A 23,929-nucleotide genomic window follows, 5' to 3' on the forward strand; every position below is an offset into this window, starting at 1 on the left:
AGCAAAGGAAGCACTGTATATGTCTTGCGATTTCCCTGAAATTTTAACATATAGCGACTGACATACGGTTGATGCCAACGTCACAAGAGTAGGCAAAATTAATGTGTCATTAAAAAAGATATTGTGTTCGTATCGATTTATTAAGGGATTGACCATTAAGCTAAAAGCTTATTTCCAATGGGGTTCACTGTTAAGCTTGTAAGCTTGTAAAATGACAATTTTTGGCGGGGGCCTGTGTTAATGCTTTAATGTTTCACGTATATGTATACTTTCTTTAACTTTTGTTTCTTATTTTACTTCTAATTGATGGAGATACACTTGTGCAAAATAATTTTAGGTTCGGGCGTTATATATTTGATTTACAGCTAGCAATTTTCCAAGACTTTATGGGACAGCCCTTATATAATTTAATCAATCAAATGGGTACCAAACTTGTGCATTTGGACTCTTCGGATAATTTACATATTGTGATTATTTAAATATTTATAGGACATGTTAATCACAAATGGCGTATAATAATTATTATATAATACGTTTTCTATATGATCTTACAAGTGCCATCACAATTTTTTGATGTCATTATGTTCTAAACAAAACTAGAAATGTTGTCTCATGAAAATATGCGATTTAAGAAATAAGTGAACCTTATTACTGTGAACTAGTCTGTGCATTCTTTGAAGAAAATTCACTTCAATTTGATCATCTTGTAACAGGGAAAATAAAAGTTATTATACCATAGAAAGTTAAAATGCTGACTGTAAAATGTGTATTTCAGAAATACGACATCATAATCGTCATGACTATAATTAAGGTCCAAAATCATCTCTATTTTTATATTTTGAATACAGTGAATCAATCGGTAAAATATAATTGTCTGTGGCTTTTACGATATCTGGCACTAAATTAAAATTTAAAGTTTATAGACCATTTCCCCTCATTTCCTTTATCTCAATTATTTCCCTCAGGTAAACATATTTAAATATTGTCAGATTAAACTGTCGTGGAGTGAAGAACAAAGTTTTCCAAATTTCTTTGCAAAGAAATAAATAAATTGATCAATGATGTCCTAAAACAGATAATACATGATGTAACGATAGCTATTGTCACAACACGGTACGGAATTAGACCGGATCCATTGCATCTAGAAAGTAGTTCTTTTAGATTTTAAAGTGGTCCAATTTAAGTAATCTCTAGCTTGACTTGTCATAATTAAAGTGTATTTATTGCATCAGTTTAGTTTTTTTGTGTAATATGGTGACCTTAAAAGTTGTTTTATGTGTATTCTCTAGGACCTCATATGTTGGCAGAAGGATTAAAGATGTACTACCCACCACTAGTCAGGAGTTTTTAAGTGGCGAATTTAAACAGTGTTACAACAGAAGAATAGAATAAAATAACTTTTATGAAGATTTCGAAAAAAGTAGATGGCTAACACATTATATTTCGGGCATCACTTGACTTAGATAGTGTTGATGTTTAAAGTTGAAGACTGTATATAATTCAACAAGAACAGTGGAATCCAGAATTAAGCCTCAACTGTGACTGATTTACTATAGAACAAAGAGTACGAAAATTCACTGGGCCGAGACCTTAAAAGGAATTATCCGCATAAATTTTACGGCACTATACGGCGCGGTATTAGTATTAGCGCAGCTGCAACAACAACAACAAGAACAACAAGAAATCGTCAACTCGAAAAAACGTAAATGTTTGCTACTTAAAAGAAAGAAACGTTGATCTAAAGGTAATCCCCTCTAGTATTTGTAATATTAGATAACTTTTTTACGATTTCTTACTTTCGATGCCGATAGAAAAACATCACATGATAAGATACGCCCACTTATCAACGCATAATTTGTATACACACCGGTCTCAAATATCGACCTGTGTCTTACGACGCATTACTCACCCCAAATGAGGGTAAAAATGACTCCGACAGAAAAAGTCCGCGTAGGGATGACAATTTTATTTCACAAACCACAATATATCTTTTCAAGTGATTAAAATCGTTTATTTCTTACAAAGGATCACTGTTTTCCAGAGTTTAATATTGCAAGTGCAATATTGATAGTTCCAATTCAAATATTCAAAACTACTTTCACTTTCGGTTTTAATTTAAACTAACAACCAACGAAATACTATCACGGGTGTTGGACGAAACTGGGTTTTTAAAACAAATAAAGGATTGTCAGAAGAGTGTTTGGTGCATGTTGAGTAAAAATGATGCAATGGCTATTATGCCAACAGAGTATGGAAAAAGTTTAATTTTTCAACTGGCCCCATTTTCGATTTGTTCTATCACTTCGGTGTTCAAGCCGCAATGTAAAAATTAGTGCGTTCCCATCATGCTTAGCGTGGATTCACACAGGTCAGTAAGACCGGTGTACACAATGCTTATCAACGGGTTTGCCTAAAATACGAAAGTGAGATTTTTGACGAAAGTGAGCGAAAGTGAGCGAAAGTGACTTAGAATTTGAATTGTACCGTTTTAATAGAATTTTACAGTAAAATTGCTATTTGCAGACGTATATTATTAGCAACTAATTATATATATTATAAAAGATAACCATAATCATGATTTAATCGCCATTTATTTGCCTAATTGCTATATACAAGTAAATCAGCGATCTTCCTTTCGCTTGCATAGAAAAATACGAAAGTGACTTGTAAAGTATTGGATATAGAGTTTAAATTGAAAATGTACTAAATTTGCAGTTTATAGACGAGTATTATAAGAAATTAATATTATCAGAATTTAATAATTTGATATTCAACACTATATTTCAATTTAACACTATATTTGATATTTTAGAAGTCACTTTCGTATTTTCTATGTGAGCAAACGGAAGATTGCTGAACTTAGAATATAGAAATTATGTAAAAAAAAAAAGGGTATAAATCATCATAATGATTATTTTTGAGAATAAATAATATTAATTTCTGATAATATACGCCTGAAAAATGCAATATTAGTATAACTAACTTTCAATTCAACGCTTTATTTCATATTTTACAAGTCACTTTCGTATTTTTCAATGTGAGCGAAAGGAAGATCTCAGAACTTGTGTATAGAAATTATGCAAACAAATGGTGATTAACTCGTCATAATGATTATTTTTGAAAATAAATATTATATATTTCTGATGATATACGTCTACAAACTGCAATTTTAGTATTAATTTCAATTTAAACTCTAAATTTAATATTTTACAAGTCACTTTCGTATTTTTCAAAGTGAGCAAAAGGAAGATCTTAGAACTTGTGTATAGAAATTATGCAAATGAATGGCGACTAAATCGTCATAGTGATTATTTTTTAAAAGAAATATTATTAGTTGCTAATAATTTACGTCTACAAACAGAAAAATCACTGTTTACAAAATTCTATTAAAACGGTCCAATTCAAATTTTAAAAGTCACTTTCGCTCACTTTCGCTCACTTTCGTCAAAAATCTCACTTTCGTATTTTAGGCATACCGCTTATCAACTACTCATATTTTCGGATAAGAACTGAGGAGAAAAAAAAGATGAGAAAAAACACCGATAAACACTTTCAAAACTAGCAGACGACAGGCTATTCTTATCAGTTGTATTTCTAGTAAAGATAACGGGTTGCGTATCTCACTGTATAAATCGCATGTAAAATGGTCTGACATATGGTAGGTTTAACAGTTAATTTTAATACTTTGGAGTTAAAAGATGTATTAAAAGTTTATACTGTGATGAAGCTAAGACCCAAAGCTTTCTATTGGTGTAATACATTTAAAAATTGGACATTTAATCACACCAAACTAGCGGTTAAAAAAAAGGGCTTATTTTGTATTGTTTTAGCATAAGCGGTATCGATTTTATTCGAAGATAAGGAAAGCAACTCGTATTTTTCACTCGATATACCTCGGGTATTTACGTAGATCATAAAGTGTTTAAGAGTATATTATACAGTTGTTTAGGCAGTAGTGGATTGACCTTTTCGAAAACATAGCTAAACACCGTTTTCCGGCACGTTACTGATTTAGCTCTTGGGAATTACACCAAATGAAGTACATAACGCAGTTACATGATATTTCTATTTTTCTATCATAATTTTACTGTTTAAGGTGGAAAAATTGATTTTTGTGAAAATTATCAATATTCCTTTAATATGTATTGCAATTTTTCAAAAAAATAAATTGTTTATGATGAAAATCAATAAAATTTAAACAGACGTAGTGGAATCTTCCATAATAAATAAGGTTATTTTCTGCGTAAACTTGTGTATTTACTTTATTTTGTTGTATGAAATTATTCATACAATGGTATTTAATTATTTTCTTATAAAAAAAAATCTAACTGTCTTATTTCAATTTAATCTAAAAAGGCTGAAAACATCGAGTTCGCTATTACACTCCATTAGGTGAATTTCCCAGAGCTATGTAAAGAAAGTATCTGAAAAACTGTTTCTGATCAATAACCCAAGAAGGCTAAGGCCTAAGAATTTCAATTTTGGTATTATGATTGTATATGACCAGCTGATGACCCCTGTTAATTATGGGGTCAAGGGGTCAAAGGTCGAGATCACATTGACCTTGAAGGAAAAAAAAATTTCAGATTCATAACTTGACAGCCCATGGCCCTAAAACTTGATAGGTGCATTGGACTTGACCAATAGATGACCCCTATTGATTTTGGGTTCAAGGGGTCAAAGATTAAGGTTGCACTGACCTTGTAGTTAAAAAGGTTTCCTATCAATAACTTGACAAGCTATTGGCTTTTGGCCCTCAAATTTTAAAGGTGCATTGGTCTCGGCCAGTAGATGACCCCTAATGATTTTGGGGTCAGGGGTACAAAGGTCAAGGTTGCATTGACCTTGTATTTCATAATGGTCATATTGATCTTGTATGTAAAGACTGTTTCTGACCAATAACACAACAACTCAAGGTGCCTTGGTTGATATTTTTTTATTAAACTAAAAATCCTTTTGGTATACACATTTGAAGGTCTTATGTAATATGACAACTTGGCTGTCATTAATGAGGCCTACATGATTCATAAAATTTATGCATATATTATTTGGTAAGATTTGAAATAATTTTGTCATAAAATTGCTGCACACAACTTTTGCGGTCACAATTACCTAGTGACTAGTCATTACCAGTAATTGACCTTCATTATACCCCCGCACAACGAAGTTGTAAGGGGGTATACTTGTCCGTCCAGCCTTCGGGACGGATGGACGTCTCCCCGTCCGTCCATCAGTTTATCCTTGTCTGCCCAATAACTTGAGATTCCTTTGGCCCACAGTCTTCATATTTTGCATGGAGGTTAGTCATGATTAGTAGAAGACCCTTATTGGTTTTGGGGTCACTAGGTCAAAGGTCAAGGTCACAGGGCCCTTGACTTTAAAAAGCTTGTCCGTCCAATAACTTAAGATTCCTTTGGCCCACAGTCTTCATATTTGGCATTGAGGTTAGTCATGATTAGTAGATGGCCCCTATTGATTTTGAGGTCACTGGGTCAAAGGTCAAGGTCACAGGGGCCTTGACTAAAAAAAAAAAAGCTTGTCCGCCCAATAACTTGAGATTCCTTTGACCCACAGTCTTCATATTCAGCATGGAGGTTAGTCATGATTAAGATGACCCCTATTGATTTTGGGGTCACTGGGACAAAGTTGAAGGTCACAGGGGCCTTGACTTAAAAAAGCTTGTCTTCCCAATAACTTGAGATTCCTTTGATCCACAATCTTCATATTTGGTATGGAGGATAGTCATGATTAGTAAATGACCCCTATTGATTTTGAGGTCACTGGGTCAAAGGTAAAGGTCACAGGGGCCTTGACTAAAAAATCTTGATTTTAAAATTTTCACATTTGAAGCATGGAGAATACATATCTTAGCAATGCACTGGCTTAGTAACCTCAGATTTGGCAGGGTGGTAGTCCTTGAGTTCTAAATGGCCACTATTGTTCTGACAAAATGGTATGCGGGAGTATTCACGCCATGACAGTGGCAGTTCTAGTTGATTTTTGGTCACTAGGTCAAAAGTCAGACACTGGCAGTTCTAGTTGATTTTTGGTCACTAGGTCAAAAGTCAGTCATAATAAACTGATCACATGACTAATTGGCTGCAGCCTGCTAATAGGGAGCATACATGTTTTACAAACATATCTTGTTTTAGATAGAGTTTTGCTTTTTGTGTCGCCTCTACGGAGTAGTGGCGACATATAGGGATCACTTCTCCGTCGTCCGTCCATCTGTCAGTCCGTCACAAAACTTGTCTGGACTACTCCTCATAAACTACTGGTGCAATTTCATCCAAACTTTACAGGAATGATCAGTACCAAGTCTAGTTGTGCATATTGTCAGCATTTTCCAGTTCAATGATTTTTGTCAAGAGTTATGGCCCTTTAGTAATTTTTATTTAGACTACTTCTCTTATACCACTCATGTAATTTCAATGAAACTTTACAGGATTGATCTGTAGCTCAAGTCCTTGGGCATGTTGCACGGGTTTTCTGGTTGAATGATTTTTGGCCGATTTATGGCCCTTTGATAAAAAGGTGTTTCTGTGTGTTGCCAGATACACAAAAGCATGTCCGGACTACTCCTCATAAACTACTGGTGCAATTTCATCCAAACTTTACATGGATGATCAGTACCAAGTCTAGTTGTGCATATTGTCAGCATTTTCCGGTTCAATGATTGTTGTCAGAGTTATTGCCCTTTAATAATTTTTATTTTAAAAAATTGTCCGGACTACTTCTCTTATACCATAAATGCAATTTCAATGAAACTTTACAGGATTGATCTGTATCTCAAGTCATTGCGCATATTGCATGGGTTTTCTGGTTGAATGATTTTTGGCCGAGTTATGGCCCTTTGATAAAAAGGTGTTTTTTTCTGTGTGTTGCCAGATACACAAAAGCATGTTCAGACTACTCCTCATAAACTACTGGTGCAATTTTATCTAAACTTTACATGAATGATCAGTACCAAGTCTAGTTGTGCACTGTCTGTCCGTCTGTCACAAAACTTGTCCCAACATGAAATTGGCCATCATGAGGCGACACATGTGATTATTGATTGCTCTTGTTTGTATGTGAAGTGTAAGAGACTATGATTTATTTGTTTTCAGATTTAAGTTCAAAACTGCATTTGTATAAAGCATGGATGAGACATGGACTGGTGCACTACAGTTTGTACCATTTAACAGTTTTCTCGATGGTGGCTTTTGGCATAAGCTGGCGTACAATAAGCTAAATGTCTATGCCCTAGATGACACAGTAAAAGATATCCAGGCTTCTTATTACAATGGCGATCCATCAGGCATGCCATGTAGGATGAGTTTGGACCATACAGCATTTACGGAGAATGCCAAACCTCCAACTCGTTGTTTAAGAGCTAGAGGTTCCCTATTCAATACAAACACATTGGATGGTTTTAAAGAAATTAATAAAAAGTCCCTGTTAGATAAGCTTGGTGGTGAGATTTGGGAAGCTATCACCTCTGGTAGAGCTCTGGAAGACACTAGCCTTCTCTCACGTTTTCTACTTCTAACATATGCTGATTTAAAGAAGTACCATTTCTACTATTGGTTTGCTTTTCCATGTCTGTGTCCTCCTACAGATTACAGACTTCTGAATAAACCACGGAAGTTGTCTGATGTTTATGTACAGGCACAGGTAAATCATGCTTGACCTTCTTTAATTGAAATTAATTTAGTATTATAGCATCAAATTTTTACTGTTTTAACTAACAGTCTTGTACAAGACATTGAAGGGTTTTCAATGGCAAAACAGTAAAAATGAAAACATTACACAATATATGTACCAACTTAGATAAATATCGTAACATTCATTTGTTTATTAGATTTTTCAAATTCTCGCTCCATCAACTCTTTCTATGAAATATTACACATAAATTAGGTCTGTATAAGCTTAAAGCTCAGTCACCTGTTTACCGGTCACATGTTCCAGTCAGCATACTGCTATAATGATTTACTTAACGTGTGGTTAATTATAGTTTGATGTTAATATTTTATATAATAGAATTCTGATTTATTAACATATTATAATGACTATTAAATTGTGCAGGAGATATATGTGTAGAAGGAAATGTATTATCTAAATGAGTTCTTTAATTTAACATACAGACTACACAACTTATAGACAAGTACAACACATTCCAAGCATCATTTACAGAGAGTGTTGGCTATTTTATAATAGTTCAAGATGGTGACACAATGTGTATAGACAAACTTTGCAATACTCAGAAGTACCTTGACAATAACACAAAGGTTTGTCAATAATCAATTAATGATTTATTTTTGCTAAAAACGTGTTTAATGATTAAGAAAGGTTGAAATTTTCAAGAATCAAAGTTTAACAGTCAATTAAGACTTGTCTTCGGGGAAATTGCAGAGTGGTCTTTCTTGGCAGTATACATGTAGTATGTTTTTTGGCAGTTCAAGCTTTAATAGTCACTCTACAATATTATTGTTCAGATGGGAAAATGAACAGGTTTTATAAATATGTTAATTTTGAATTTGGTATATTCATTAGAAGAGGTTTGAATACATGTATATCCAGTTAGCTCCATCAAACAGGAATTATGATTCAGAAAAGCTTCTTGATTATTTTAATATTACAAATTCTTATTCAAATGTAGCCAACCATTTGTTATCTTACCAGTTTTTCACACTATATGAGAAAGCTATATAGTTTCCATATACATGTACATGTAGTCCCTAGTATTAATACCTATTAAAAATTGTTTTGCATGTTTTACTGGATGTGCTTTATCCAGAACAATGTCAGATATATTAATTGCTTTTAACGAAAGTGAATACATATTTGTTATATAATAATTATATATTAATGAATTTTAAGGAAAGTGGACAAAAATTTAAAGATACAAATTTGTTCTAATGTTTTACAGGTTGTGTTTGCTTTCACTGATCCCTCTACAATGGATGATTATCCTGGCTGGCCACTGAGAAATTTTCTGGTACTAATATCGTATCATTGGTAACAGCTTTATTTAATCTTTAAAGTCATTAAAATAATTCCATATGCAAGCTTTATAGATAGTTCCCGATTATTACAATATTTACTTCCCTTGCCAAAAGTGGCAGCCATTTTGAGACTCAACATTCTACATGTATATAATTGACAGTATATGAAAAAATATAAACAGCCTATTTTAGTTACTTGTCAAATTCTTTTATACATATGCAGCAAAATACTATTATAGCACCAATATGTAAAAGATTTTTATCACTTTTCATGAAGATGATAAAATTATGAAAGATTTTTATCTCATCTTAGATATATTGGGAATAACCCCCAATATGGTAGCCAGGGGAGGTAATAATTACTATGTGAAAAGCATCTATATAAAGAAAGAAAAAGTTTCCATCACAGAAGTGGACTCGAGTGATTATAAACCTTCAGTGTAATGCTGGATACAAAAATGTTCAAGAAACTGAACAAGAGAACTTCAGGATTATAAAACCTGATAAATGGATAAATATCTTATGCTTGATATTATTGTAATAAACTGGAAACTGACTTGGTTTCATTTTGACAGTTTTCATAATATCTAGTACGAGTACATTTTTGATGGGTTGCATACATGGTCTTAAGATAAAATGCAACACTTTTATAAGGATAAGCACATTATTTTCCAAAACGGGTCAACTTCATTGTCAAAAGATGGCTGAAACTAGTGGAATCTAATCTGAAATATAGTCAACTTTTTACATGCCAATTTTCAAGATGCTACTTGAAACTTTGCAAAGCATTGCATTCTACCATAAGGTCAGCATTCTGTTAAATGTTTTGAAATATCTTTTATCTAAAGTATGATATAAGGTGACAAGTGGCATGTTATTGAATATGAGTTATTTGTAAGAATATGTTATGATTTACGAAAGGGCTTGTTATGATTGATATAAACAATAGTCATGCTTGAAGATATTACATGTATATACAACTGTGATATATTTGTTTCAGATGTTTACTGTTAAAATGCTTCTGTTTTAAGTGTTCATTGTGGAAATTTTTATTTTAGGGGTTCAAGACTTGATAACATTGATGTTGTGTGTTTCCGTTACCTGAGCAGATCTGGTGTACATGATGTCAATCATAGCTTATTTCTGACTGTAAAAATGTCATCAATGGCTGACATGTCAGGTAGGTATCATTCTATTATCCCCTGTGTGTTGTACAATTATATGATATATCTATGCAGGTCTTACGAAATAAGGACTTTGATTGATCTGAATCTGTATACATACAATGTATTCAAGAAATTATGGCAAGGAAATTATAAAATAAATCTGTAATGTTAATTCAACATTTGAAGGTTATCCTTTTTCCCCTCTGATTTTTTTATACATATTTGTCCTAACTTGAACAGTCAATTGTCTGTTTTCAAAGATGTCATAGAAGTTCAAGTAAGTTCATTTCAATTCCTTTAAGTTCATAGAGACAAGGTATTAAAAGAGGACAATTTCTTCACAAAGACTTGAACATTACAAAAGTTCTGGGCAAAAAACTAATTTTTCATTACTTAAAGCAAAAATATTTCAATAAAATCCATACTGAGAAAAATGTACTAAGATTTTAGGATAGGTATAAACATTCAAAATTCTAGTAAAGATTTACATGTTATGTGCGATTAATGACCAATTTTTCAGTTTTTATAACTATATTTCTACTGCGTTACTAACGCAGTAAAGGCTATTGTGCAAATATTTAGACCTCTTTATAGTAATTAACATATGTTGTAAGTGCCATTGATAGTGTGTAAATTGCATTATTTTGGTAACTTTACAATATTATAATGTTAAATACTTTTTCAAATTTTCATGAAAATTAGCATGAATCTGGAGGCGTGCTGCTTTAAAGATAAATGAAAAGAATAGTTCATAAGACAACATCAATATAAAATGTTACAGACTTGTTTTTGTTTTTTTACAGCTTGTCCAAAATGTGTCGGATGGGAGAAAAATGAAAGAGATAAACTTGGACCAAGACTTGTAAATTTGAGTTCTTCAATGGATCCTGTCAGGTTTGTTTACATACAGCAATGAATATTGTTCTGAACTGTGAAATAGTTGTAAGGGAGTCTTGTCAAGGGAAAATATTAGTGTAAAGTTAGAGATAAGTTTTAATACTTGATACAGCATGTCTTCAAACAATAACAGTTGGATGGTAATGTGATATTTGAAAATAAAAGAAAATATAAGTATTTTGTTATTGCAAGGTGTGTCCAAAGAAATTAAGGAAAATCCAAAAGAAATTTGTCTTGTTAGTGAGATTATTGTGGCAAATTGTATGGGGGTATACTGCCCCTTCCCTCTTTTTTGTTAGTTTTACTGTAACTTCTGAATTTTAATAAGGGGTTTATTTTAAACATAAAAACAATTTTCCTTATCATTGGCCACATCATGTTTGATAAGGTCCATCACCATAGTGATTTAGTTCCCCTTAATATTACACTTTTTTTGGTAAAATTTACATTAACTTCTTGTTAAGTTGAGGGATTTACTTTAAACTTAAGATATATTTCTTACCTACATCAACAACAAATATGATAAGGTCCATAATTCTTGCATCAATATTTTATACATGTAGAATGATATCTTCTGAAAGTTGAAAAATAACCTTACTTTTTTCTTTTTTTTTTCTTCAAGGGTTTTCAAGAAACTTCAAAAAATTTTCTTTACCAACACATACATAATTTGTGATAAATGTTCATCCATCTAGCACTTATAGTTCTAGAATAGTCTTCATTTTGAACTTAAAATTTCCTTGAAAATTGTTAATGTTTTTGTTACTTTATCTTCTTTGTTACTTATGACTTTCTTTTCATCACTCCCATCATATTTGACAAGGTTAATATCTCTAGCATCTTTATTTCAAGAGTTGTCTTCTTTTTGAAATTTCTGTTGATATTTTCTGTTGCACTTTCATTGACATGGTCATATGCATGATACGTAGTGTGAAAAAGATGGACATTTGAGTACCTTCTTGTTATTATATAATACATGTTTATTGTAGTTTTGATTCTTTATAGTTTTGTCTCTCTTAACTACATCATGTATTTAATCTCCTCCAACAGCTCTCGTTTTTATTTTTAAACAAATATATTTGATGTTATGATGAAATGAAAGTATATGTATTTTATTTGATATTATTTCAGACTTTCTGAGTCGGCAGTTGACCTCAATTTGAAGCTGATGAGATGGCGTCTGCTACCTAACCTTGACCTAGAAACTGTTGCCAAGACAAAATGTCTTCTGCTAGGAGCAGGAACATTGGGATGTAATGTTGCAAGGTGCTTACTGGTTTGTACAGAATTACTTTTCACTCCTTTATAAGTTTGTTATAATTTTTTTTAAATGTATGGGTAATATAAATTGTTGCTTTTATGTTTTAGTAATATTCCCCAAAACAAATATTTATTTTCCTTTCAGATTGAAGTATTATAATTTATTTAGTTAGGTTCATTAAGCCGCCTTCATTTACAATGTAAGGAGAATATAGCAGACTCAACTATTTTCAAGGATTTACGTTGTATATTATTAAACTTGTATGATAATATTGTATTGAAATGAATTCAGTATTTACCTTTCATTTTATGTGATCTATAAATTATAATACTATTGTATAAATTAATATGTAATTCTTAATTTGTAATACAAGTATTGCACAGAAGCTGTTTGTCTTTACAACAATAAGTTCAATAAAAATGTACAGTAATGAATTAAAAGATGAAAATAAATGCTGGATTTTCATTTAACCCTTAACCCGCTGACTTTGTGCAATAAATTTGCCCATTTTGTAATTTAAATAGTTCATTCGAAGTTGAAGGGATTTCCGTACCAATAAACAAAGGCTGAGCAACCAACAGTAGTGCCACAAATGTGCAAGCTGGTCTATACTTTTAGCAAAAGCTTATCTCTTCTGTTATCAGCTGGGTATTTTTTAGTGATTTTAAGGTTCATTAAAACTTTTTACATGTAGATCAGTGTATGTAAAAGTATTTTGGTTTAAGAGAATCAGTTTAGATTGACAATTATCCCTGTTTAAGAAAGAAGTTCTGTAAAACACTGAACTAAATTTATACACTTTAACAATATTAGGGTTGGGGAGTACGGAACATAACATTGGTGGATAATGGACGTGTATCATATAGCAATCCAGTACGACAGACATTGTTTGTGTTTGATGATTGTAAAAAGACTGCAGGAGGCTGTTTGAAAGCTCTAGCTGCAGCTGAAGCTCTGAAGAAAATCTTTCCTGGTGTGGTAAGTGTTCTTTGTTTTAATCACAAATAATTATGAACCTTTATTTTGTTATATTTGTGATTGAACTGAATTGAGGTGATTTTAATATCAAAGTACTTACATTTAACAGGTGAGTTTAGATTGTATGCAGATGAAGCATGCCTGATTCTGTATCAGAGGTATAGGCGTATCATTATAGTATCTTAATATTAAGACCTTTCCCTGAAAAATCAATACATGTTTGAATTATGTCTTATCATTTGCATATTTGTTTGATTTATAAGAACAAGATTTCATGCAGAGTTCATTTGTTTGTAATTGTATATAATTTTAGTTTAATAAATGTCATGGAAATCCCATTAAATTTAAACCCCATGTAATTATGGGATCTCAACGATTCCCCAAATATTTATTTTTAACAACCTAAACAGTTGCCCTAACATTATTTTTTATCCTGACTCAATTATGTCATCAGTACATGTATATTGAACAGTGTTACCATACTCTATACTGCTGCCTATGTAGCTTAAATCATTTATTGTGCCCCCACATTAGTGGCGGGCATTTAGATTTACCCTTGTCGGTCCTTTCGTCCGTCCATTCACTTTTGTGTTGCATGTAATTCAAAAAGTATTTGACCTAGAGTCATGAAACTTTACAGGAATGTTGATCAGCACGTGTAGTTGTGCACCTGGGTATTTTCGTCTGGATATTTTTAGTATTTTCAGAGTTATTGCCCTTGACTTAGTAAAATTTTGCAATTTTCAACTTGTGTCGCATGTAACTCAAAAAGTATTTGACTTAGAGTCATAAAACTTTACAGGAATGTTGATCAGCATGTGTTGTTGTGCACCTGGGTATTTTCGTCTGGATATTTTTAGTATTTTTAGAGTTATTGCCCTTGACTTAGTAAAATTTTGCAATTTTCAACATGTGTCGCACGTAACTCAAAAAGTATTTGACCTAGAGTCATGAAACTTTACAGGAATGTTGATCAGCATGTGTAGTTGTGCACCTGGGTATTTTCGTCTGGATATTTTTAGTATTTTTAGAGTTATTGCCCTTGACTTAGTAAAATTTTGCAAATTTCAACATGTGTCGCACGTAACTCAAAAAGTATTTGACCTAGAGTCATGAAACTTTACAGGAATGTTGATCAGCATGTGTAGTTGTGCACCTGGGTATTTTCGTCTGGATATATTTAGTATTTTCAGAGTTATTGCCCTTGACTTAGTAAAATTTTGCAATTTTCAACATGTGTCGCACGTAACTCAAAACGTATTTGACCTAGAGTCATGTAACTTTACAGGAATATTGATCAGCATGTGCAGTTGTGCACCAGGTATTTTTTGTCTGGATTTATTTAGTATTTTTAGAGTAATTGCCCTTCACTTAGAAATTTTTTGCAATTTTCAACTTGTGTCGCAAGTTACTCAAAAAGGATTTGACATAGTCATTAAACCTTATGGGCAGGTTGCTCAGCATATTTTGATTTGCACCTGGGGTTTCGCTTGTGGATTTATCCAGTATTTGTAGAGTTATTTCCCTTGACTTAGTAAAAAGATTGACAGAACAGTGGCGAGGTGGGGGCACCCGTGTCCTATGGACACATTTCTAGTATATCCTTTCATTTACCGGTAACAACACATTATACAAATATAGCAGCATAATTGCAAATATTAGTTGATGTGACTGTTTTAACATATTCATAGAATAAATGAAGATTTTGAAGTTTATGACAATCATTTTATATGTGTATTTTATAATTTCAGAATAGTGAAGGAGTGAATTTATCAATACCTATGCCAGGCCATACTGTATCAGGTATGCCAGTTTTGCCAGTAATATACATGTCTGAAAAAATCTGAAAATATATATGTTCAGGAACTTCACACTGATGCAAAATTTTGGTTTTTTTGGTTGAATAGGGTTTTATAATGCTTAATACCCCTAAGAACTGTGTTCCTTTAAGCTAGTTGGATAAATTTATCTTCTTATACTTAGAAAGTTAAAGCATCATGCCTCAAGATTCATGCTAATTTCATGAAAATTTTGAAAATGTATTTAAAGTTGAATACTGGGAAGTGAACCAAGAAAGTTATTTACATATTACAATCCACGTAAATACCAAAAAGAGGTCAAAATATACATTAATACCTCTTACTGCGTTAGTAACGAAGTAGAAAGATAGTAATTGATACTGCAAAATCAGTCATTAATTTCACATAACATGTAAATAATTAATTAAATATTGAATACTTTTAATTTTCTTCAGAGCTTAATAATTTTTTCTAAAGATTGAATTTCTTAAAATATTTTTACTCATCTAAAAAGCATGAGTTTATCCATGGTGTCAATGTCTTAATATCCTATTATGTTTCACTCTACGAAATTAAAACTCTTATTTAAAATTAAGGCATAACTCTTATAGTAATGCATTTCAAAAAACCTGTATAGTATGTAGTTTGGGTCCATGACCTTTGAATTAAATTAATTGTTGACTTGACCTTATTTGACTTGATAATTTAAAGCTAGAAGTGTTATGTTTATTTCCCTTGATTTGCTTTTACAGAAAGTGCAATAAAACAAACAAGAGAAGATGTAGAAAAGCTTGATTCATTGATATCTTCCCATGATGCAGTATTCCTGTTGCTGGATACACGAGAAAGTAGATGGTTGCCAACTGTCATGGCCGCTGCAAAGAAGAAAGTATGTTTATATTGTTGTATAATAAAATATTATGTAAATGACAAATTTAATGTACAAGCTACTGAGAAAATCTGAAAACTCATATAAATTATTCATATAGAAGATCCTTATTAAGACACTATTGTAATTTTGAATTTTTGTTACAGACAAAACTACCTTATTCCAGGAAGCCTCTAATATTGCTGATAGAATTTTCTAAGAAGATACCCTTCAAGCATGGAACGATAAAACTATACATTTAACTTTGTTTAGAGTATTTCATGCATACATATAACCATATGATCATCATTCTGTGATATAAAGATTGATATTTACTTACAATAATGACTTTGAAATTCTTTCATGATACTTGTAAAACAAATAAGGAGTTTTTTTTGCTGTCTTAAGTAAATTACTATGATAGAGAACAATGATAGGGGGTTCTGTGGCCAAGTGGTTAAGGTTGTTGACTTTAAATCACTTGCCCCTCATTCTTCTTGGTTTGAATCCCGACAGGGACTTCGGATTCTTTCATTTGAGGAAGCTATCCACTTTATTCAGCTAGTTAAGGAATGTTGTTGGTTCTACTCAGGTGCCCATTCGCGCCTGTAATAATGTATGGAAGGGCACCTTCCTCCACCAGTAAATCTGGTAAATTCACCATACAATTTATAGCATGTTGGTGCACCATAAAACCCAACCAAAAAAAATAATTTACCAAACTATTAAAAAAAAAAAACAACAAAGGTAAAGATTGATAGTTAATAGACATTTTCCATAATTTTATATTGGACAGATTGTGATTTGCTCAGCTCTTGGCTTTGATACATTCCTGGTGATGAGACACGGGTACCAGTCATATGATGAACAAGGAATCAGTCAACAGAAAGCTCCATTGTCTAAAATCATTCCGGGGAACCATCTAGGATGCTATTTCTGCAATGATGTTGTAGCACCAGGAGATGTGAGCAAAAACTTTACATCTTTATATCATTATGCTCTTTGCTCGCCCAAATATTTGTTTTCTGGTGGCGAGGTTAAACAAACATAAACACACTCACATTACTCTCTTGTTACCAGTAGTTATATACAGTATGTCACACAATTTGTTTTTTTGAAAAACTGTGGAGTAAGGTCATTCCATTTGTAGTAGATTTGATCAATGTATAAGGTTTGTTTACAAAGTTCAGATGTTTGGTTTATACAGAATTTTAGTTTGATTGTGTAGGAAGCTATAAGCTTATAGACACACTTTCGAATCCGTTCCAGGAACCAACCAATACTGAACAATAAGTGTAAAGTTTCTTGCCCATAGAAACAAGGGCTTGCCTGTGATGGGCTTTTGAAACTGCATGGCTAGCAATCTATATATAATTTGTCTGATGCGTTAACCACTCTGCCTTTCCGCCACTTTTTAACAGGTGTTTAATAGTACATGTAATTTATTTATTCATTTAACACTGTCCATATATTTAGTAAGAAAAGCATTTGCTCTTTTGATTAAAGTCCTAAATCTCAGTGTAGATGTATGATGATTTGAAATTTATAAAAGATAAGTTGAATACATTAGGTTTACTGTATAAATGCCAGGTTAAGCTAGCCAATCTGAAATATTGGTGAAATTCTCAAATTAACGAAAATCACTAAAATTTCCTCTAGGTAAATATCAAATAACCTGTCATTAAATTCTACCCTTGCACAATATGCTAATATTTTCTCGCGCAAAAGGTCTTAAATTTTAAATTTGATAATTTTTTGGACGCGCGGAAATATCCACTTTTACAGTATAATAGCTTATAAACTCACATTTTGTGTTATTTCAGTCTACAAAAGATCGCACCTTGGATCAGCAATGCACTGTTTCTCGTCCTGGAATGTCATTTATAGCAAGTGCTTTAGCTGTAGAATTGTTAGTTTCTGTATTACAACATCCAGAAAGAGGCTGTGCCCCAGGTGATACTGGTACAGGGGATGATTTTCTAGATGCTGATAGTTGTTCTCTAGGACTTGTTCCTCATCAGGTAAACATTCATCTCTCTATAGTCATATTTGTGTAATCATAGCAGCATAATTGCTATCAGTATCTGTATTGACATCTTCTTTTCTGTATGATTCTCCAGTTAGTGGCTTTACTGAGCCTCCTTAGTATATCAAATGTTTTTATGCCCCCACAGAGTGGGAGCATATAGCATTGCACTTGTCCGTCCGAGTGTCCGTCTGTCCGTACGTCCCAAAATCTTGTGAACGCAACTCCTCTTAAACCGGATGGCAGATTTTGCATAAACTTCCAGGGATGAACAACCTTAATGTGTAGATGGTAGTAAAGGAAGGAATTTTTGCTGCGACCAAATTTAACAGAATTATGGCCCTTTGTTGATTTTTTCACTATAGACTATGTAGAAATTTTGTGAACGCAACTCCTCTTAAACTAGATGGCAGATTTTGCTTAAACTTCCAGGGATGAACAACTTTAATGTGTAGATGGTAGTAAAGGAAGAAATTTTCGCTGCGACCAAATTTAACAGAATTATGGCCCTTTGTTGATTTTTTCACTGTATACTATGTAGAAATTTTGTGAATGCAACTCCTCTTAAACTGGATGGCAGATTTTGCTTAAACTTCCAGGGATGAATAACCTTAATGTTTAGATGGTAGTAAAGGAAGGAATTTTCGCTGCGACCAAATTTAACAGAATTATGGCCCTTTGTTGATTTTTAGTTTTCAGTTTGTGGCATATGTAGTTCAAAAAATATTCGATCTAGTCATAAGATTGACAGAACAGTGGCGTGTGGGGGCATCCGTGTCCTATGGACACATTTCTAGTTTCATCTGAAATTTCCTTTAATATCTATCCAATACTTGTTCCTTCTTAGTATGATATTTTATGGTGTCAAAGATACATGTACATGTATTACTCATTAGTGTTGAAATCATCCTCTATTGCAATAGTAACTGTTTTGTGGTGTTTATTTTACTGTAGGGAGTAGTATTTCCGTCAAGGTTTTTATTTGAAGATCATGGTGTAAATCTTTAATATTTACAGGAATATGTAAACAGTTCATGTTGACTTATATTTTAGTTTATCTATATTTCAGATACGAGGATTTTTGTCAAGATTTCAGCAGATAATGCCTGCTAGTCGGGCATTTGATAAATGTACTGCATGCTCTAAAATGGTAAGATACAAGTATTTCATACAGTGAACATTTTTATTTTATTTCAATAGGCTTTAAAGCTCATGAGGACACAAAACATGCAAAATAACAAACAGTGTGTGACATCAACACATATAAACATAACATAATATCAACAATCATTTAAAGCAGCATGCCTCCAGATTCATGCTCATTCTTCATGTAAATTTTGAAAATGTCTCTAAAAGAAAAATATAGTGTAGTGAATAATTTACACATTACAAAAAGCATTTACAGTCTACTTAAATTACCAAAAAAGGCCAAAATATACAATAATATCCATTACTGCGTTAGCACACGCAGTAGAAATATGTTAATAAGTACTGCGACTTCGGTCGTTAAAGACATTTAGCACATGAATAATTACTTGCATCTTAAATATTTTTACTTCTCTGAGTACATTTTTCTTAAGTTTGTTTTTCTTGAAATATTTTTGGTTCATCTAGAGGCGTGCAGCTTTAATGTTTGGAAAAAATCAATTTTGATTGATAAAGAAAATACCAGCTATAGTTTTCATAAGTAGTTACATAATGAATATTTTCTTATCAAAATTAATCTATAAACCACTAAGTTATAGGTCTCTATACTAGGTATCAAAACTATGTACATTAGTAAACTTAATTACAAATATCATTTACATATTCACATATTTTTCCTAACATATGAAAATATCAAATTTGTACAGGTCTATTTTATTTAGCTTTTAAACAATCTTGTCACAGAATATTGGGACAACCCACATATTCTGTATTGGTTATCATAAATGAAATTGCTTTTTCATAAACTAACTTTTACATCATGACTATCAATTTCCATCATAAAATTTAAACATGGAACTCTTTTGTTAGTAATTTTTTTGGCTTGTACACATAATGTTAACCAATTACAAACAAATGTGAATGATTAATACAGTTTTTTTCTATCAGAATTTTATAACAAAAATGTTACAGAAGTTGACAGAATTTCATTCAAACAATGTGCCTACTCATAAATTATTAATATATACAATCTCACATAATCCAGGGAATATTATGTTGATTTCTACCTGTCATGTGTCTTGTGTATCTATATATTTATATATATACATGATAATATGAACAGTTTTAGCAAATGTGTAATACATAAACATATATATTTAACAGAAATAATGAAAGACTTATGTTGCCAGTATTGGGGCAGGCTGGCATGTACATCAATACTGTGTGATCATTTACTTAACATATTGATGCTCACTTCAACTATTTTAATATTGTAATCGGTAATATAATTATTATTTGACCGTTTTATATACATTGTAGTTGTAAAAGCTTTAGAAGTATTTAAAAGAAATAAACTATTTTTCAGGTATTTTAAACACAGTTTTGTAGGAGTGTAATTTCAGGTATTTTCAGTTTATCATTTTTGAGTCTCACACTACATGTATATATAATGGTATGATATATTTATACAGGTAGTTGATCAGTACAAGAGTGAAGGGTTTAATTTCCTGTTAAAAGCTTTCAATGAGACCCACTACCTGGAGGATCTGACTGGGTTGACACAGATGCACCAGGAGACCGCTGAAGCAGAGGTATAGTACCTCACCTTGTTCCATACGAACTAAGGTCATCAGTTAGAATCAAGTGTTGTTAGAGCAGTCAATAACAAAACACTTTTTGATTGATGATTTAGATGAATTTACATGATTAAATAAAGATTACTGGACAGGAATTTAAGAACTAAACATAATTGAAAGATTAAAAATTTTGGATTCTATATCAGTTAGATTTCTTGATACCTTAAAATGAATAGGTCTACAATAGGCACATTTTCTGTAAGTAATTCAAAATATTGATAAAAATGATAAAAAATATCATTTGGATATTCTTACAATGTGTTGCCTGAAAGAAAAAATGTTGATTAAGTTCAAAGTGATTTAGAATGAACATTTTTGTGATGAATAATAATATTTTGTTCTGCAATATTTTATTATTTGCTAAATAAATATGTTATATTGGGGTATGTATCTGGCAATTGCAAACAACATCAATTCATAATTTTTTCATGGTTTGTTGTTATACACTATCAACTTAATTGTTCATTTTTTACAGACTCTCTGTTTTAATATGCATTATATATGTATATAAATATATTTACAGGTATGGGATTATGATGATGAAGATGAATTTTCAAGCATGGATTCCTCGTGATAAAATAGTAAATTGAATTATGTACTTTAGACATAAGCTAATGTAGTGGGGGGTTCCAACAATAAACACCTTGATATGTTTATATATGTTTATTTAATAAAGAATAAAACCTGTAACGAATAAGTATGAGACATCACATTACAAACAAATATAATACAAGACAAATACATTTCACAAAATACATAATACAGAATATTACACAACAATTCAAATTACAATAAAAACAATTTCACAAATAAATATATATTATATATAATAAATATTTTTATCTGATACATGTTTAAGCAAGGAAAACTGTTATTATTTGCTTTGCCCCAAGTCTCTGCTGAGAAATTAGTTATTACTGCTAGTTGTCTAGGAAAGATGGATTTATGGTTGACATGTGACCAAAAGATGTATAACAAATAAAAAATCAGTGTTAGAAACAAGAAAACAATATATGAGATACTTCATTGTAAGTTGAAATACAAATTCTGAAATAACAACGTGCTGAGCACACCAGAAATATCTTTTGACCAATCACATCTTAGGATAGCTTCACATTTACAAATGTATTTAGAAATTTTGCTAAAAACCAAAGTTTTATATTTATCTGTAAAATACATTAAAGCTGACTGTAACACAGATGATATGTGGAACCTGTCTGCCCTCAATTTTAATTGGATCAAAGTTCTTAGTTAATTTATGCCAATTTGGAAACAGTTAAAATGACATATTTACTTTACTAACTTACAAAATAGTCTTTTAATTGTTAAGAACACTTATTAAAATGTATAAATATAAGTGTATTGTAAAGTTTTAATTATATGAATTTGATTTTGTGTATTCTGTGATATTATGTATAGAAATGATTGACAATAAATATATCTTAATTACTTTGTATCAAACTTTACTGTTTTCTAAGAAAACATTTCCATTGACTACATGATTCTATAGTAAGAAGAATATATGTAATACATGATTATGTTGTACCAGTATTTGATATATGTGCATGCATTCTACTATTATAAATGATTTGAATCAGTTTATCCCAGAATTCTTCAGATGGTGTAAAATCTAAGCAGATACTGTTAACTAACATATCACACATCTGTAGAGCTTCAGTGTGAGACATGTCATCATTTAGTTTGATGATAATCACTATAACACGTTTCTCGACAACCTCTATTGCCTTGGCTTGTTTTAATATATGTGTACAATGTGTATCCTGGAAGAAATTCGAGCTTAACAAGAATACTGTCCTTTTACTTGTATGTATCCACTTTCTAAACATCTCTAGTTTGAAATACCCTGGTATCTCATCTCTCTCTTGAAATATAACTGGAATGTTTCTTTTAGTTTCTAACTCCTCCACAAACGTGTCAATAATGTCCGAATCTTTTGATGAAGCCACGATATAAACATAGGAATAGATTATACCCGTCTGTCCAGCACACGGATCGTTCTCTGTTATTTGTACCACATTTGTACAGAACGTTTCTCTGCACAATGGAGATTCAGTTCGTTTAGCTTCCTTTCTGCGAACTATAATATAAAAACCGAACGCTATCACAGGGAATGACAATGTCAAAACACACAACGAAAATCCCATGTAGGAAAATTTCAGTGAAGAGATATTTGAGTCATCGGCTTCGGGACAAGTACAGTTCTGCAGATCTGCATAAGTTGTATCGGCAGTAGAATTACGTCTCGTGCTACAGCTGCAGTTCATGGTGATGCCATTCATAACTATTGTGACATTCTTGTAATAAGTTACAATCTTATCACTGCATGATGGTGAAATGTTGGATATGTTGTTGTATGATACATCTAGTGTATAATTATAATTAAAATATTCAGATTCGTTAAAAGTTTTTGTTGCTGTCGGTGAACATGAAAACGAGGTTATTCGATTGGACACCAGGTTGAGATATCTCAGACTTTGTGATACACTGTTTTTCATAACGGAAGAAAGAAAATAGTCAAAGTCTAAGATTGACAATTCGTTTCTCGACAAATCAAGTGTTTCTAGGTGAGAAAGGTTTGAAAATGCAAGGGATGGTACAAATGCAATATTATTGCTAGATAAATCCAGATGTTTAAGATATCGAAATTTTACAAACGTGTAATTCCATAGTTCAGCTATGGCATTATTTGACAGTGTCATATACACGACTTTCTTCATAAGTTCGTGATGACGTATATATGTTCCGTTTTGACATTCAACTTTTGGAAAACGGTGATCACTCATAAATAAAGATATTTGTACTTCATCTACAAAGCTGAACCAAGTGGAAGGGTGATACGATGATAATTCAGTAACATTTGTTAAATTCCTCCGATAGTTACTTGGTTGCCCACATAGTATCATTTGACCATCTACGTTTCCAGGAATGATGTATAAACCGGTGAAGTTATCATTGTTTGTTGTATTTATCCGATTATCACTACTAGTATCATCAGCCATTCTAATGGTAATCGACCCTGATAGAACTCCATTCCCTGCACACTCGAAACTATCTTTTTTCACATTTTTTATTTCTTAAGTCTTATAAAACAACACTTCAATACATATGGAAGAATTATCCTCAATTCACATTGAATATTTTAT

General features: G+C 31.9%; 1 protein-coding gene across 3 annotated transcripts; it reads left to right on the forward strand.

The window, feature by feature from the left end:
- Positions 1 to 1,613: 1,613 nt before the first annotated feature.
- Positions 1,614 to 22,214, forward strand: LOC132730324 (ubiquitin-like modifier-activating enzyme ATG7). Of its 3 annotated transcripts, none has more exons than XM_060716211.1 (16): positions 1,614 to 1,744; positions 7,110 to 7,656; positions 8,127 to 8,270; positions 8,912 to 9,000; positions 10,046 to 10,167; positions 10,957 to 11,047; positions 12,182 to 12,326; positions 13,125 to 13,289; positions 15,041 to 15,092; positions 15,841 to 15,977; positions 16,753 to 16,920; positions 17,780 to 17,977; positions 19,052 to 19,132; positions 20,601 to 20,720; positions 21,289 to 21,379; positions 21,601 to 22,214. In XM_060716211.1, exons 2-15 carry the CDS (start codon positions 7,141 to 7,143, stop codon positions 21,337 to 21,339), a joined length of 2,079 nt encoding a protein of 692 aa, XP_060572194.1. In that variant the 5' UTR covers positions 1,614 to 1,744; positions 7,110 to 7,140; the 3' UTR covers positions 21,340 to 21,379; positions 21,601 to 22,214. The 3 variants fall into 3 exon arrangements, with proteins under 3 accessions (XP_060572194.1, XP_060572197.1, XP_060572195.1); XM_060716212.1 differs by having other exon boundaries at positions 1,670 to 1,702; XM_060716214.1 differs by lacking the exons at positions 21,289 to 21,379; positions 21,601 to 22,214 and having other exon boundaries at positions 20,601 to 20,726.
- The last annotated feature ends 1,715 nt before the right edge of the window (positions 22,215 to 23,929 follow it).

Source organism: Ruditapes philippinarum, unplaced genomic scaffold, assembly GCF_026571515.1.
Source record: "Ruditapes philippinarum isolate M1 unplaced genomic scaffold, ASM2657151v2 ctg5721_1_1_1_1, whole genome shotgun sequence".
In the NCBI taxonomy this organism is placed as follows: Eukaryota; Metazoa; Mollusca; class Bivalvia; order Venerida; family Veneridae; genus Ruditapes; species Ruditapes philippinarum.